At 46.4% G+C, this 16,667-nt stretch overlaps 1 protein-coding gene across 1 annotated transcript in view; it reads right to left on the bottom strand.

Moving 5' to 3' along the window:
• Positions 1–3,946: 3,946 nt before the first annotated feature.
• Positions 3,947–16,667, bottom strand: part of COPG1 (coat protein complex I subunit gamma 1) — a 42,766-nt gene continuing 30,045 nt past the window's right edge. The window contains exons 20-24 of the mRNA XM_089665213.1: positions 14,529–14,700; positions 12,375–12,472; positions 11,489–11,627; positions 9,543–9,641; positions 3,947–6,575 (exon numbers count right to left, since the gene is read on the bottom strand). Coding sequence (XP_089521339.1) covers positions 6,445–6,575; positions 9,543–9,641; positions 11,489–11,627; positions 12,375–12,472; positions 14,529–14,700 — 639 coding nt within the window. The 3' untranslated portion in view covers positions 3,947–6,444. The remainder of the gene's footprint in view (positions 6,576–9,542; positions 9,642–11,488; positions 11,628–12,374; positions 12,473–14,528; positions 14,701–16,667) is intronic.

Genomic DNA, 16,667 nt, shown 5'->3' on the forward strand with positions numbered 1-16,667 from the left:
TGCATTCACTATATCCGGTCTCCCAGGACCCTGCATTCACTATATCCGGTCTCCCCGGACCCTGCATTCACTATATCTGGTCTCCCCGGACCCTGCATTCACTATATCCGGTCTCCTCGGACCCCGCATTCCCTATATCCGCTCTCCCCGGACCCCGCATTCACTATATCCGGTCTCCCCGGACCCCGCATTCACTATATCCGGTCTCCCCGGACCCCGCATTCACTATATCCGGTCTTCCCGGACTCCGCATTCCCTATATCCGCTCTCCCCGGACCCCGCATTCACTATATCTGGTCTCCCCAGACCCTGCATTCACTATATCCGGTCTCCCCGGACCCTGCATTCACTATATCCGGTCTCCCCGGACCCTGCATTCACTATATCCGGTCTCCCCGGACCCCGCATTCCCTATATCCGGTCTCCCCGGACCCTGCATTCACTATATCCGCTCTCCCCGGACCCTGCATTCACTGTATCTGGTCTCCCCGGACCCTGCATTCACTATATCCGCTCTCCCCGGACCCTGCATTCACTATATCTGGTCTCCCAGGACCCTGCATTCACTACATCTGGTCTCCCACAGTACACAGAACATGGAAATGCAATTATTCTAGTAAATATAAACTGGTAAATACCTTTTCTCATCAGCAGTATATAGCAGTCTTGTGACTTCTATCAGTGTCCAGCAGAGCACTGGTTAAAGCTTTCAAGAGGAGTTTTCATTTTGCTCTAGGAGGATGCAGGACTCCTGACCTCTGTCTGGATAGCGCTGATTGGCCCTGTGCTGATCACATGCACTCTCCCATGAATAAAAAAAAACCAAAAAAAAAACCTCTCAATACACACCAAACTGAGCATGTGCAGAGTGTCTCCACATGATATGACTTATCAGAAGATAAGAGGGGGGCGCTGGAAGAATGGGAGAATCAGAGAAGACAGGATCAAACAGCCTTTTGACACAATGCAGAGGATTAACCCCTTAGGTTCCACAGTGAGTATAACAAGCATGCTTTACTGCATCTACAGACTGATTGTACTGTTGTGGGTTTAACACTTTAATACAGTGATCGGTGATAATACTATACATTGTCATCAGGGGCGGACTGACCATTTGGAAACTCGGGCACTGCTTGAGGGCTCGGGGTCAACAACAGTGCGTAGAGAGCTTCATGGAATGGGTTTCCATGGCCGAGCAGCTGCATCCAAGCCTTACATCACCAAGTGCAATGCAAAGCATCGGATGCCGTGGTGTAAAGCACGCTGCCACTGGACTCTAGAGCAGTGGAGACGTGTTCTCTGGAGTGACCAATCATGCTTCTCTGTCTGGCAATCCGGTAGAATCTGGGTTTAACGGTTACCAGGAGAACAGTACTTGCCTGACTGCATTGTGCCCAGTGTAAAGTTTGGTGGTGGGCAGATTATGGTGTGGGGTTGTTTTTTCAGGGGTTGGGCTTGGCCCCCTAGTTCCAGTGAAGGGAACTCTTAAGGCGTCAGCATACCAAGACATTTTGGACAATTTCATGCTCCCAACTTTGTGGGAAGAGTTTGGGGATGGCCCCTTCCTGTTCCAACATGACTGCGCACCAGTGCACAAAGCAAGGTCCATAAAGACATGGAGGAGCCAGTTTGGGATGGAGGAACTTGACTGTCCTGCACAGAGTCCTGACCTCAACCCCATAGAACACCTTTGGGATGAATTAGAGCGGAGACTGTGAGCCAGGCCTCCTCCCCCGACATCAGTGCCTGACCTCACAAATGTGCTTCTAAAGCAGTGGTTCTCAACCTTCCTAATGCCGCGACCCCTTAATACAGTTCCTCATGTTGTGGTGACCCCCAACCATAAAATTATTTTCGTTGCTACTTCAAACTGTAATTTTGCAGTGGGGAGGAATAGTGCCCCATCATTGGTATCAGTGGGAGGAATAGTGCCCCATCATTGGTATCAGTGGGAGGAATAGTGCCACATCGTTGGTGTCAGTGGGAGGAATAGTGCCACATCGTTGGTGTCGGTGGGGGAGGAATAGTGCCCCATCGTTGGTGTCGGTGGGGGGAGGAATAGTGCCCCATCGTTGGTGTCGGTGGGGGGAGGAATAGTGCCCCATCGTTGGTGTCGGTGGGGGGAGGAATAGTGCCCCATCGTTGGTGTCGGTGGGGGGAGGAATAGTGCCCCATCGTTGGTGTCGGTGGGGGGAGGAATAGTGCCCCATCGTTGGTGTCGGTGGGGGGAGGAATAGTGCCACATCGTTGGTGTCGGTGGGGGAGGAATAGTGCCCCATCGTTGGTGTCGGTGGGGGGAGGAATAGTGCCCCATCGTTGGTGTCGGTGGGGGGAGGAATAGTGCCCCATCGTTGGTGTCGGTGGGGGGAGGAATAGTGCCCCATCGTTGGTGTCGGTGGGGGGAGGAATAGTGCCCCATCGTTGGTGTCGGTGGGGGGAGGAATAGTGCCCCATCGTTGGTGTCGGTGGGGGGAGGAATAGTGCCCCATCGTTGGTGTCGGTGGGGGGAGGAATAGTGCCCCATCGTTGGTGTCGGTGGGGGGGGGGGAATAGTGCCCCATCGTTGGTGTCGGTGGGGGGGGGGGTAGTGCCCCATCGTTGGTGTCGGTGGGGGGGGGGGGTAGTGCCCCATCGTTGGTGTCGGTGGGGGGGTAGTGCCCCATCGTTGGTGTCGGTGGGGTAGTGCCCCATCGTTGGTGTCGGTGGGGTAGTGCCCCATCGTTGGTGTCGGTGGGGTAGTGCCCCATCGTTGGTGTCGGTGGGGGGGGTAGTGCCCCATCGTTGGTGTCGGTGGGGGGGGGGTAGTGCCCCATCGTTGGTGTCGGTGGGGGGGGGGTAGTGCCCCATCGTTGGTGTCGGTGGGGGGGGGTAGTGCCCCATCGTTGGTGTCGGTGGGGGAGGGGGTAGTGCCCCATCGTTGGTGTCGGTGGGGGGGGGGGGTAGTGCCCCATCATTGGTGTCGGTGGGGGGGGGGGGTAGTGCCCCATCATTGGTGTCGGTGGGGGGGGGGGTAGTGCCCCATCGTTGGTGTCAGTGGGGGGAGGAATAGTGCCCCATCGTTGGTATTAGTGACACCAATGATGGGGCACTATTCCTCCCACTGACACCAATGATACTTACCTTGCTGACCCCTGCTCCAGCCTGGGCTCGCTCTCTCCCTCTCCCATCTACAGCCTGCATACCTGGCTGCAGCAGCAAAATTTGCACTTACCTGTCAGCTGTCTTCCTTCTCTGGCCGCTCTCCTCTTCACTCGCTCCGGCAGCTCCCTCGATCTTCTTCGATCTCCGCGCGCTGCCGATCGGCTCCTCCTCTCCAAGCTCCACCTCCTCGCCGGTGATTGGCCGCCTGTGTGCCTCTCCTGAGCTACAGTTCCGGTAGCCAATCAGCGGCAAGGAGGCGGAGCTGTTGAGTGATCCCAGAGGTGTGGCCAGGTGACAGGGGCAGCATATCATCCCGCCCACACATCGCCTGAGACAGAGGAGCGGTGTCTCGGTTCCTAAGACCATCGGAAATATGTGTTTTCCGATGGTCTTAGGCGACCCCTGGGAAATGGTCGTTCGACCCCCAGGTTGAGAACCGCTGTTCTAGAAGAATGGTCCAACCTTCCCATAGACACCCTCCTAAACCTTGTGGACGGCCTTCCCAGAAGAGTTGAAGCTGTTATAGCTGCAAAGGGCGGGGCCAACCCAATATTGAACCCTACGGACTAAGACTGGGGGGCCATTAGAGGTCATGTGTGTGGAAAGGGCGGGGCCAACTCAATATTGAACCCTACGGACTAAGACTGGGGGGCCATTAAAGTTCATGTGTGTGGAAAGGCCGGCAGCCCAACTCTTTTGGCAATATAGTGTATATATATATCAAATACATCTATTTATTACAAGTGCATTATATACCTCAATCACACATATGTACACAATGCATTAAGACAAAGGAACACAGGAATTCTGTTCATACTTTTATTGTAGCATTTCATCATATGCTCTTAATCCGAATACAAAAAAAGCATACATCTGAGTACACGAGCGAATAATCTTCAATCTACCGGACTCTGTAGAAAGTTTTACAATGATCTTTCCCTACAAAATTTGTCAAGGTTCCCAGCATCATCACCATGTAACTGTACAACTCCCCCAACATACAATGCAGTGACTTGCCTAGAGGGCACAGCTGACTTGTGTATCCAGAATTATAAGCGGTCACAGGAGCAATATATCAGCAGTTTAATGTGACTGACAACTGTCAAAGTAGAATTGGAACACAGAACTCGGTGAAACAGGTTTTGGGTGCTCGGGCAATATTCAGCCTATCCATTCACTGAAATCAGTGACCACTCTGGAATGAGGCACTTTGGTGAATTAACAGGCTGTGTTTTCTGAATACTGGCCCAGACTACAGTTCACCTACTTCCATGAGATGTAGCCATTCGTCAGTATTTTAGAAGTCCAGGAACTGCCATGTGCTTGAAGAATTCTGCAAGTAATAACGTCATAACTGGCCGTGCCGAAAGTTATAAAGATTTTCAACAATCTGTAGATAAGAATGCTGTAGAAGGGTTTTATTTTCCCTATCTGCAAATTGGTATCTTATAAAATTTGCACGGTAGTCCATTTCTTTTTATTATCCCATCTCACAGTACCTGTGAATAGAGGCTGTTGTAAGCGCTTTATTGCACCTTCTCTCCTGTCACGGATTTCTAGCAATCACTAGATAGCAGCTGTGAAAAATCTGAGTATTCCACTTTACCTTCACAAGTTGAATGTGCATAGTGTCCACCCTGATACAACATCAACATCCCTCATTTCCTGATTGGCTATAATTATTTTTTTTATAATGACTGACCTTTCCTTCTCATAGCACAGCACTGTAAGCCAATAGAATAAATAATATTCATAACCCTAATCAAAAGGAAAAAGAAGGATGAGCTCACTGAATTTGGGCACACTTTTGAAAGAAAAGTTGATTTTTCACAGCTGCTAACTAGGGATTGTCTAAAGGGTTGTGTCCAGAGCTTACAACAGCCTCTATGACCAGGTAATGGTAAATGGGACCGCGAGTGGAATGGCAAGGGTCACTTTTAGCTTTATTTTGGGGGATTATACAGGAAACTTGGTACTTAGGCATTTTTATCATTTAGACAGGACCAAGGGGAAGAGAAGGGGTTTTTTTTTTATTTTTTTTTATAAAACGTAACTCAATATAAAATGAAGAGGTACTATCAGAGAGCTCCCTAGATGGCAACATCACACACCCACATCTATAGGAATGGACACTCATTTTTTGATTGGTTACTTGCGGTGTGAACTGTACCGCATTTTTAACCCATTCGGCCAGCTTTTGCAGCAGTCTTTTGTAACCCATAATGCTGCCCTGACCAAGCCAGGTAAGGCGGAGCATGCCAAGTGTAACCCATAATGCTGCCCTGACCAAGCCAGGTAAGGCGGAGCATGCCAAGTGTAACCCATAATGCTCCTCTGACCAAGCCAGGTAAGGCGGAGCATGCCGGGTGTAACCCATAATGCTGCCTTGACCAAGCTAGGTAAGGCGGAGCATGCCAAGTGTAACCCATAATGTTGCCCTGACCAAGCCAGGTAAGGCGGAGCATGCCGGGTGTAACCCATAATCCTCCTCTGACCAAGCCAGGTAAGGCGGAGCATGCCAAGTGTAACCCATAATGCTCCTCTGACCAAGCCAGGTAAGGCGGCGCATGCCGGGTGTAACCCATAATGCTGCCCTGACCAAGCCAGGTAAGGCGGAGCATGCCAAGTGTAACCCATAATGCTCCTCTGACCAAGCCAGGTAAGGCGGAGCATGCCAAGTGTAACCCATAATCCTTCTCTGACCAAGCCAGGTAAGGCGGAGCATGCCAAGTGTAACCCATAATCCTCCTCTGACCAAGCCAGGTAAGGCGGAGCATGCCAAGTGTAACCCATAATGCTCCTCTGACCAAGCCAGGTAAGGCGGCGCATGCCGGGTGTAACCCATAATGCTCCTCTGACCAAGCAAGGTAAGGCAGAGAATGCTGGGTGTAAACCATAATGCTCCTCTGACAAAGCCAGGTAAGGCGGAGCATGCCGGGTATAACCCATAATGCTCCTCTGACCAAGCCAGGTAAGGCGGAGCATGCCGGGTGTAACCCATAATGCTCCCCTGACCAAGCAAGATAAGGCAGAGCATGCTGGGTGTAACCCATAATGCTCCCCTGACCAAGCCAGAGCATGCTGGGACCCTGGTAGCTGTGCAGCACCTGTATGGGAGGGCAGAGGTTGCCAAAGACTGCTTCAGACAAAGTAACAGATGTGAGAATAGGAGCAATTTAGTAGGAGGAATCTTGGAATCTTATGAGGCCGTAGTGTTCCCACATTCTCCAAGGCTCCCTCTGTTTGATGGGAAAATGTACAAGACAGGAGAATCCCGTTCATTCTGTAGTGCTGTTGTTGCTATTAACCGACGGATGCCATGATGGCATCTACTGGATACTCCTCTTTGCTGCGGGCTGTGACCTGCATTGTTACAGTATCTGTCAGAACCAACTTTGCACGTACTAAAATGTCATGGCCTCCTCGAAACACACCTGCAAAATAAAAAAAATGAATAAATAAAAAGTTTACACACCTTTTTGTACAACCAAGGATTTCATAAAGTGGTTCTAAAGGCAGAATGTTTTTTTTTTTTTTCCATTCTATGCTCTAAGGTAAAATCCTTCTGGGTGTAGCTCCCCCGTCAGCCCCCCCCCCCCCTTATACTTACCTGAGCTTTATCTTGATCCAGCGATGTGCAGGAGAGCTGCAGCTCTCCCGGGCCACTTTGTACTCATTGGCTCCTACTGCTGTCAATCACAGCCAGTGTGCCAATGAGGAGAGAGCAGGGGGCAAGGCCAAGCAGTGCTCTTTGTGTGTGAATGGACAATGTCCATTCATGGGAGCTCGGCTCGGGAGCGAGCCTGCTTGAGTGCCCACACAGCAAGAGGCTTGCTATTGGATCCACTCAGCAATGAGGAGCCAGGACCACCGACGGTTGACCCAAAAAGAAGAGAATCAGGCCTGCTCTGTGTGAAACCATTGCACAGAGCAGGTAATTATGTTTGTTATTTATTTTTTAAATGATAACCTTTAAAAATCACTTTAAGCATAGGTCTAGGCGGAACACCACGACACTTTTTTGCTTCACTTGCAATAAGCTTTATTGACACCATTACATAGTCAGTGAAAAGTCCCTTATGACCAAGTCCAGATCAAGGGTCATGTCTGGCAGGGGCTAAGATGTTCTATTGATTTAATGACATCAATAAAAAAACTTATGATTAAAAGCAAAAAAAAAAAAAAAAAAGTAAAAAAAGGGTAGTGGTGTTTTATCTAGATTTGTGCATTCTAAAACAATCAGAAATGACTCCTCCTAAGTCAGACATTTTAATTGGAAGTTATGGGTCCTGCACTTTGCTCTATTTCTGATACAGGAAATCTATCAGGCTTTCAACATAGGGTAGTGCAAAAGAAGGGAATGCTGTAATGTTCCACAGCAACATATTTTATTGACCCGTACTAGAAATATTACCACTGGCCAGCCTCAGCCTGCAATATTCCCGGAGTTAAAGTGTTTGTAAACCCAACACAACAATACATTTTAATGTTTCAACATACAATTTATGAAGTCTGACATGGATGCACATTTTATTTTCACCTGTATTGAATTACCTGCTACCTGGATCAGCACAGCAATCAAAACTACAAGGTATCTCCTTGGTTTATCCTCATTGTCCTGCCATCCAGTGCTTCACATGTATCAATGTATAGGATGCCATACAGACGTACCACATCCTGTACACCAGGGCTTGAAATTTCCACTCGCCTGCTCGCCAATGGAGAGTGGAAATTATGGTGGGGGCGAGTGTGTCCCTCAGGGCCGTCTTGCCGAGCAGGCTTGGCGCTCAGGCCGGATCTGTCATTGGTACTGGGAGCTGTCAGACTGCTCAATAGCTGAGCGCAGTGAAAGCAAAGGAAGGAGTGTGCGCTGTGCTCTCTGCCTCCCCCTAGAGTGCAGTACCCGGCTCTGTGAGTGAACAACGAAGTACTGCAACTTTTTACGGGGGTGCGTGTGTGTGTGTACGTGTACATGTTTGTGTGTGTGTGTATGCAAGTACAACTGTACATGTGTCTGTGTGTATGTACATGTGTGTATGTGTACACGTGTCTGTGTGTGTGTTTTCGCATGTACATGTGTGTGTGTGTATGTACGTACATGTGTCTGTGTGTACATTTCTGTGTGTATGCCTGTCTGTACGTGCCTGTGTGTGTATACATGTGTCTGTATGTGTACATGTGTCTCTGTGCGTGTGTGTACAGGTGTCTCTGTCTGTGTGTGTTTGTTGGTGGCGAGTAACTCTAAGGCCTGGCTAGTAGCTCAGGACTTGAAATTTTAAGCCTTGCTGTACACTATAGTTGTCTGCCTGTAGTTGCACAGGCATCCACGCCTCTCAGCCGATCCTAGCTGTAGAGACTGACAGCAGCTGTCATAAAAAGTACCACTGTCTATACAGCAGGACTCTGCAAAAGGGGCAAAGTCACATAAAAGTGGTGTGATACTCCACCCTCTTCCCACAAAGCTTGTGTAAGGCAGGTCATACACGATTCTTTCCTCCGGGGAAAGAAAATTGCTTGATTTCCCCATCAACACAATCAGTGTTGATGGAGGAATCCCTCCCGCAGTGCTATTGTGTTCTGCTGGTGGGGAGCCTTCCCTGCTGGCAGAATAAAAGGATCACTGCCGGCGGCTATAGCGAAAACAACCCTGGTCACACTAAAGTCGATCGATTTCAGTAAAACCAGCCTGCCCATAGATGGATCGAATTTAGTGCTGTTCCTGCTGAACCAAACAAATTTTGATCCATCTATGGCCGGCTTATGAAAGGCAATGTATTAAATAATAAAGCAATATTTACACAAATGAAACAACTTTACAGATACTTTAAAGAAGAACTTTATATTCCTAGATTGTAAGCTCCAAGGAGCAGGGCCCTCGATCCCCTCATGTTTTGCATTGTATTGGTATTGTTCTGTCACATGTTCTGTCCCCCTTTGTAATGTACAGCGCTGAGCGAACTATTGGCGCTTTATAAATACTGTATAATAATAATAATAATCTAAAATAATTAAAATGGGTGAACAGGCAGGAATCTTAAAGCAGAAGAAACATACTAGGTCTCTCCTGCATTAAAAGTTACTTTCCTGCATATCTGCCCCTGTACAGTGCGCTGTGCATGCGCAGCTCACTGTACAAATGCCAAATGTCACTTACCTCCCGCGCAGGAGTGATGTCACCCCCGCCCGGCCAATGACAGTGGTCAGCAATCGAAACCCAGAAGCTGGCTGCCTGAAGATGTCAGCAGCCGGGCAGGGAGCTCCAGGACACCACATCGCTGGAGAAAGGGTAAGTATACTTCCGCTTTAAGCCAAGTAGGTGACGTCTACTTTTTCAGTATGACATTTTGGCTTAGTACAGATGTCCCACGTTACTGATGCAGATTCTCACAGCTGCATCTTACCTGCCAGGTACAACGAGTGCGCATTTTTGTTTTCTGGTACTTTATCCGACCTCTCGCAGGGCTGCATCCCCAGGAATTTGATCACGTTTCCTACTGCATCTATATAAACACAAACGTTGCAGTTGGTGTTGTGAATCACGCAGAAGGAACTGTGGCTTGAACTCCCCCAGTTTCATTTGAACCCCACAGCATAAAAATGTGAAATAGAAAAAAAAAAAAAAAAAAAAGGAAGAAGAAGTAAAACATCCGACCACAATCACAGGTAAACAAGACAGCACCAGCAGTTCATATACAGTGGGGATCGAACGTTTGGGCACCCCAGCTAAAAATATGTATTAATGTGCATAAAGAAGCCAAGGAAAGATGGAAAAATCTCCAAAAGGCACCAAATTACAGATTAGACATTCTTATAATATGTCAACAAAAGTTAGATTTTATTTCCATCATTTACACTTTCAAAATAACAGAAAACAAAAAAATGGCGTCTGCAAAAGTTTGGGCACCCTGCAGAATTTATAGCATGCACTGCCCCCTTTGCCAAGCTGAGACCTGCCAGTGGCATGGATTGTTCTCAATCATCGTCTGGGAAGACCAGGTGATGTCAATCTCAAAGGTTTTAAATGCCCAGACTCATCTGACCTTGCCCCAACAATCAGCACCATGGGTTCTTCTAAGCAGTTGTCTAGAAAGCTGAAACTGAAAATAGTTGACGCTCACAAAGCTGGAGAAGGCTATAAGAAGATAGCAAAGCGTTTTCAGATGTCAATATCCTCTGTTCGGAATGTAATTAAGAAATGACAGTCATCAGGAACAGTGGAAGTTAAAGCAATATCTGGAAGACCAAGAAAAATATCAGACAGAACAGCTCGCAGGATTGTGAGAAAAACAATTCAAAACCCACGTTTGACTGCACGATCCCTCCAGAAAGATCTGGCAGACACTGGAGTTGTGGTACACTATTCCACTATAAAGAGATACTTGTACAAATATGGTCTTCATGGAAGAGTCATCAGAAGAAAACCTCTTCAACGTCCTCACCACAAAAATCATCGTTTGAACTTTGCAAATGAACATATAGACAAGCCTGATGCATTTTGGAAACAAGTTCTGTGGACCGATGAGGTTAAAATTGAACTTTTTGGCCGGAATGAGCAAAGGTACGTTTGGAGAAGAAGGGGCACAGAATTTAATGAAAAGAACCTCTGTCCAACTGTTAAGCATGGGGTTGGATCAATCATGCTTTGGGGTTGTGTTGCAGCCAGTGGCACAGGGAACATCTCACGAGTAGAAGGAAAAATGGATTCAATAAAATTTCAGCAAATTTTGGATGGTAACTTGATGCCATCTGTGAAAAAGCTGAAGTTAAAGAGAGGATGGCTTCTACAAATGGATAATGATCCTAAACACACCTCGAAATCCACGGGGGATTACATCAAGAGGCGTAAACTGAAGGTTTTGCCATGGCCTTCGCAATCTCCTGACCTCAACATAATTGAAAATCTATGGATAGACCTTAAAAGAGCAGTGCGTGACAGACAGCCCAGAAATCTCAAAGAACTGGAAGACTTTTGTAAGGAAGAATGGGCAAAGATACCTCAAACAAGAATTGAAAGACTCTTGGCTGGCTAGAAAAAGCATTTACAAGCTGTGATACTTGCCAAAGGGGGCAGTACAAGATATTAACTCTGCAGGGTGCCCAAACTTTTGCAGATGCCATTTTTTTGTTTTCTGTTATTTTGAAAGTGTAAATGATGGAAATAAAATCTAACTTTTGTTGACATATTATAAGAATGTCTAATCTGTAATTTGATGCCTTTTGGAGATTTTTCCATCTTTCCTTGGCTTCTTTATGCACATTAATACAAATTTTCAGCTGGGGTGCCCAAACTTTCGATCCCCACTGTATGTGGAACACTTCTGATATACTGTAGAGCTTTTAGATTTACCCTCTAGCGATTTGATGGTGGATAAGTTGAAAGTTTCTTCCTTTTCAAAATCGTCTCCCACCTCCTCCCAAGCAGCACCAAAGTTGGGCTTTAGAACCTTCTGTATGTGGTCTACAACTGTCACTTCAATGTCTTCAAGCTGCAGCATGAAAAAAAACAAAAAGACACTTGTAAAGTTTAATCATACAGCGAACATCAACTGTGTGAGAATACAAATTGAAACAACTTTCCAGAAAACTTTAATAATGAAATTTCAGGTTTGCGATGAAAATGCAGCAGTGCTGTTCAGCAATTTACAACCCTTAGTTCAAAATACTTGTAAAAGCCTATTGGAATCCAAGTAAGGTGAATAAAATCATATCCAGCATATCATGGGCAGCACAGTTGCTAAATGGTTAGCACTTCCGCCTGGCAGTACTAGGGTTGTTGGCTCGAATCACAACCACTGTACCACCTGCCTGGAGTTTGTATGTTCTCCCTGTGCCTGCGTGGGTTTCCTCGGGGTACTCCGGTTTCCTCCCACCCTCCAAAAGCGTGCTGGTAGGTGAATTGGCTCCTGTCTAAATTGTCCCTGGTATGTGTATGTATGAATGTGAGTTAGGGACCTTAGATTGTACACCCCTTGGGGGTTGGGGACCTTAGATTGTACACCCCTTGGGGGTTAGGGACCTTAGATTGTACACCCCTTGAGGGTTAGGGACCTTAGATTGTACGCCCCTTGAGGGTTAGGGACCTTAGATTGTACGCCCCTTGAGGGTTAGGGACCTTAGATTGTACGCCCCTTGAGGGTTAGGGACCGATGTGAATGTACAATACATATGTAAAGCACTGCGTAAATTGACGGCGCTATATACAAGTACCTGAAATAAATGAATATCCTACTTACCACATACTCATCATCATATCCCTCTTCATCAGCCTCTCCTGTATTGGGGTCACAATCCTTCACTGTGAACTTCAGCATGCAACTGAATGTACAGGAATCTGAGACACGACACACAAAATCAGGTCATACATTCATTCTTGTATAAGAGCAGTGCATGCGCCAAGCTTATTCAAAGCATTTAGGGGTCATTCATACTTGCTGTTGGGGAGGGTAAAACCTTGCGCTTGAGCCGGGTTTTCGACTCCCCTCTGCCCCCCTCCCCCTCCAGCTGAAAAGTCAGAAGACAGGAATATACACATGCCACAGCTGCGATAATTTGCTTCATGGCCACGGCAGGAATTACATTCAGAAGGTACCACCGCCCACAAAACTCAACCCATTGAAGTGAAAAGGGCTGCGCTGCAACTGTCTGCAACGTATAGAGTTCGCCTGTAAAAAGTCTCTGAAAAGAGATCCACACGATGAATATCGTTGCCACTAGTGTGTTCGAGCCCTTACACATTTTTCCAGCAAACGTTGAGCAGCTTTGTTGAAACATTTAAAGCTCTAGAGAAGGGGTGGGCAAACTGCGGCTCTCCAGCTGTTGCAGAACTACAAGTTCCATCATGCCTCTGCAAGTCATAGGAGTAATGCTTGTAACTTCCGGTCTTTGCAATGCCTCATGGGAAATGTAGTTCCACAACAGCTGGAGAGCGGCAGTTTGCCCACCCTGTTCTAGAGGGATGATATCAGCTGCCAATACACTCAAGACTTTTATTTGTTCAGCCTGCGGGCAGCCAATGACCTGGCCAAGTGCTGTGACATTGCATTGGGTGCTTAGCCCTGTGTAAGCTCTGGCCAGGCGTAAATATTTTGTGGGGGCTCCAGCAAGTGAATGAAGCCATACGATGGCAAGTTTGTGCCCTTTATGCTTTCTGCTCTAAAAAGAACCTGTCACTTCCCCCCCAAAATGGCAAAATCAAATCACTATTTGGTTTGATTTGTTGGCTGAATTTGCCATTTAAAAATATACTACCATGATTTTATTTTTGAACGTTTTACTCTAGAATTTTATTTTACCGTTGTTTAACTTCTTTCCAAACAAACATATAATACAGGGAGCACCAATTATTACACTGGTGTCACAATTATTACACTGGTGTCACAATTATTACACTGGTGTCACAGAGGGTTTTTTAAAGAGAAGGGACTATAGAAGCTGTTTGCTTTCAGACTTTCTCTCTCAAACTGAAAGTCTATACAGAGCAGTGGAGACCTGGAGGGGACAGAAGGAGGAGAGGAGTCACTCCTTTGACTCATAAGGCCCTTTCACATGAGAGATTCGATCAGGTCCACCTGTCAGTTTTTCGGGTGGGCCTCATTGGAAGGTCCATGAGTCTTATGGACCGGCGGGTGTAAGTGAACACAGACAGACCCCACTCTCCTCTATGGGCAGCCGGGAGTAAGCTGACTCTGCTGTCCATTTACAATCCCCTACCTCCAGGTCCAATCAGACCTCCTAAAAAAAAACAAAAAAAAACAAAAAACACAACACACAAAAAAAAAAAAACACAACACACACAAAAAAAATGGAGGACTGCATCCTTTGTCGTTTGGGCGGACCAGACTGGAGGCAGCCAGGTATAAAAGGACAGCAGAGTCTGTTTAGTGCCAGCCCCCCTTAGAGCAGAGTGGGGTCTGTCCATGTCCGCTCTGCAGAAACTAAGCAGATTTTTCCAGGTGATTGATTTTAAAAAAGGCCTATTTGCAGAGATCCACGGTTGAGACTCCGTCATCCACCCCACTCTGTCATCCACCCCACTCTGCTCCAATCTGCAGGGGGTCAGCAGACAGATACCCCGCTGACCAGAACAGAAGGTGCAGGTGTGAAAGGGCCCATAAAGCTGTGTGCAAGCGGAGTCTCAACCGTGGAGCTCTGTAAATAGGCCTTTTTAAAATCAATCACCTGGAAAAAACACATAAAAACTTGTAGATCCGTTTGCTGAAGAAAAAAAAAAAAAAAAAAAAAAAGGTGAACTATCCATTTATCCGTATGCAATAATTCATATTTACCCAACCACATGAGTGAAAAAAGTAATTGTTTTTAGTCCTGGATATACAAATAAAATACAAACACTGTACATTCCCTTTAGCTAGTTCACTAACGTTACATACATGCGGATGGGTCATCCTCAGGAATAGAGGTCAGAGTGTAACATGTTCCCGGCTGGTTGTAGGACAAAGTCTTTACAGGGATGTAACAAAGGACCTCATATCCCTCTGTGGGCTCCATCTGTACCGTGACGTTCTCCAGGATCTGGTCGTTCAGTGTGTTGGTACAATCAAACTACAATAGGAGCATATATTGTGTCATCATTAATCACCATGTGCATTATACTTTATATGGCCGAGAGTTTGTGGACACCTGACCCTTAGGCTCCATGTACACGGGACGTTTGGAAAGCACTTCTGAACGATGGAAACTGACTGCTGGAACACGTAGGTTAAAAAATATCTGTTTAGCCACGTTTGCATAACGCATTTCTGAGCGTTTGCGTTTAGAAGCGTTTTTTAAAGATAACCTCAGGAGACCTTCGAAAATGCCCAGAATGCACTGAAAAAAATAGTAAAAATTTTTACTATTTCAGACATTTTTAGATAAATAGAGAGCAGAAGCAGAGAGAGCAGTATATGTTGAGATTAGCGGTCTTTTTTTTTGTGGCGTTTGGATGTGTTCCAGCTCATTTCTGTGCAGAAATTATTGCAGCAATGTCTAACATATTTTCTCTTTCATGTGAAACCTCAAAGTATGGTGTACCGGGTCCATTTGAGTACCAGGAAAATGCTTTGGATGCATTTTTCATGATGAAAAAAAGCTCTGGACAGCATCTGGAAATGGAAGAGTTAAAAAAAAAATTTTGCAAACGCTTAGAAATGCGGTTAGCCGCGTTCACAAACGTTTGGCGTTTGAAACGCTGATACAATCTACTCCTGAACGCAAGTTTGGTGCGTTCAAAAAAACGACTGTAAACTCAACTGCCTGTAAACAAAGATGTGTACATGGACACATAGGAAAACATTAGGGAGAGTTCAGGGGCTGCTGAAAAAAAAAAAAAAACACAAAAAAAAAAAAAAAACCAGAAAAGTTCCTGAATGTGAGTTTATCAGCTGCAGTGTACATGGAGCCTTATATGTGAGCTTTCTATACATCCCATTCCAAAACCATGACCTTTATCATGGAGTTGGGACCCCCTTGTAGCTATAACAGCATCCACTCATCTGGGAAAGCTTCCACCACATTTTAGGAGGGCGCCTGTGGGGACATGTGCTTATTTAGCTAAAACAGCATTTGTGAGGTCAGATACCAATGTTGGATGAAGATGAAAGAAAGAGCGCACAAACCTTGCGCATTACCTCAATAAATAGTGACTAATTTTATTAATAAGGAAATATACTCACAAAGTGATGGTATAACAGGCATAAGTAACCATAATCCAAACAGGGTTACAGGTAAATCGAAAAGGGGGGGGGGGGGTGAAGGTTAACGCGTTTCGAAGGGTGCTCCCTTCTTCATCAGAGCTGGGTTTGGCAGATAGAAACTTCAGTATGATAGAGTTCCCATGGCAAGGAGATATTCAGCCACTGAGTGTCAGTATTACAGCAGTTCAGCCTGATGAAGAAGGGAGCACCCTTCGAAACGCGTTGAAAAGGGGGAGGTGAAATCTAACGCGTTTTGCAGGGTGCTCCCTTCTTCTTCAGGCTGAACTGCTGTAATACTGACACTCAGTGGCTGAATATCTCCTTGCCATGGGAACTCTATCATACTGAAGTTTCTATCTGCCAAACCCAGCTCTGATGAAGAAGGGAGCACCCTTCGAAACGTGTTAGCCTTCACCCCCCCTTTTCAATTTACCTGTAACCCTGTTTGGATTATGGTTACTTATGCCTGTTATACCATCACTTTGTGAGTATGTTTCCTTATTAATAAAATTAGTCACTATTTATTGAGGTAATGCGCCAGGTTTGTGCGCTCTTTCTTTCATCTTCCTCTACAGTTTTATTAAGCTTCCCCAGCTTCACGATAGAGCTGCACAACCTCTGATCACCAGCGGATGAACATACAACACGCTGCTTGTTACTAACGCCTGTTTGATCTGAGTCTTTGAGCGCAGGAGATAATGGATCTTTGGTGACCAATGTTGGATGAGAAGACCTGGCTCATGATCAGCCTACGTGTTCATCCCAAATGTGTTCAGTAGGGCTGAGGTCAGGGCTCTGTGCAGACTACTCCAGTCCCTCCTCACCAAACTCATA

Source organism: Staurois parvus, unplaced genomic scaffold, assembly GCF_062004578.1.
Source record: "Staurois parvus isolate SC_StPar_1 unplaced genomic scaffold, SC_StPar_1.0 ptg002146l, whole genome shotgun sequence".
NCBI lineage: Eukaryota > Metazoa > Chordata > Amphibia > Anura > Ranidae > Staurois > Staurois parvus.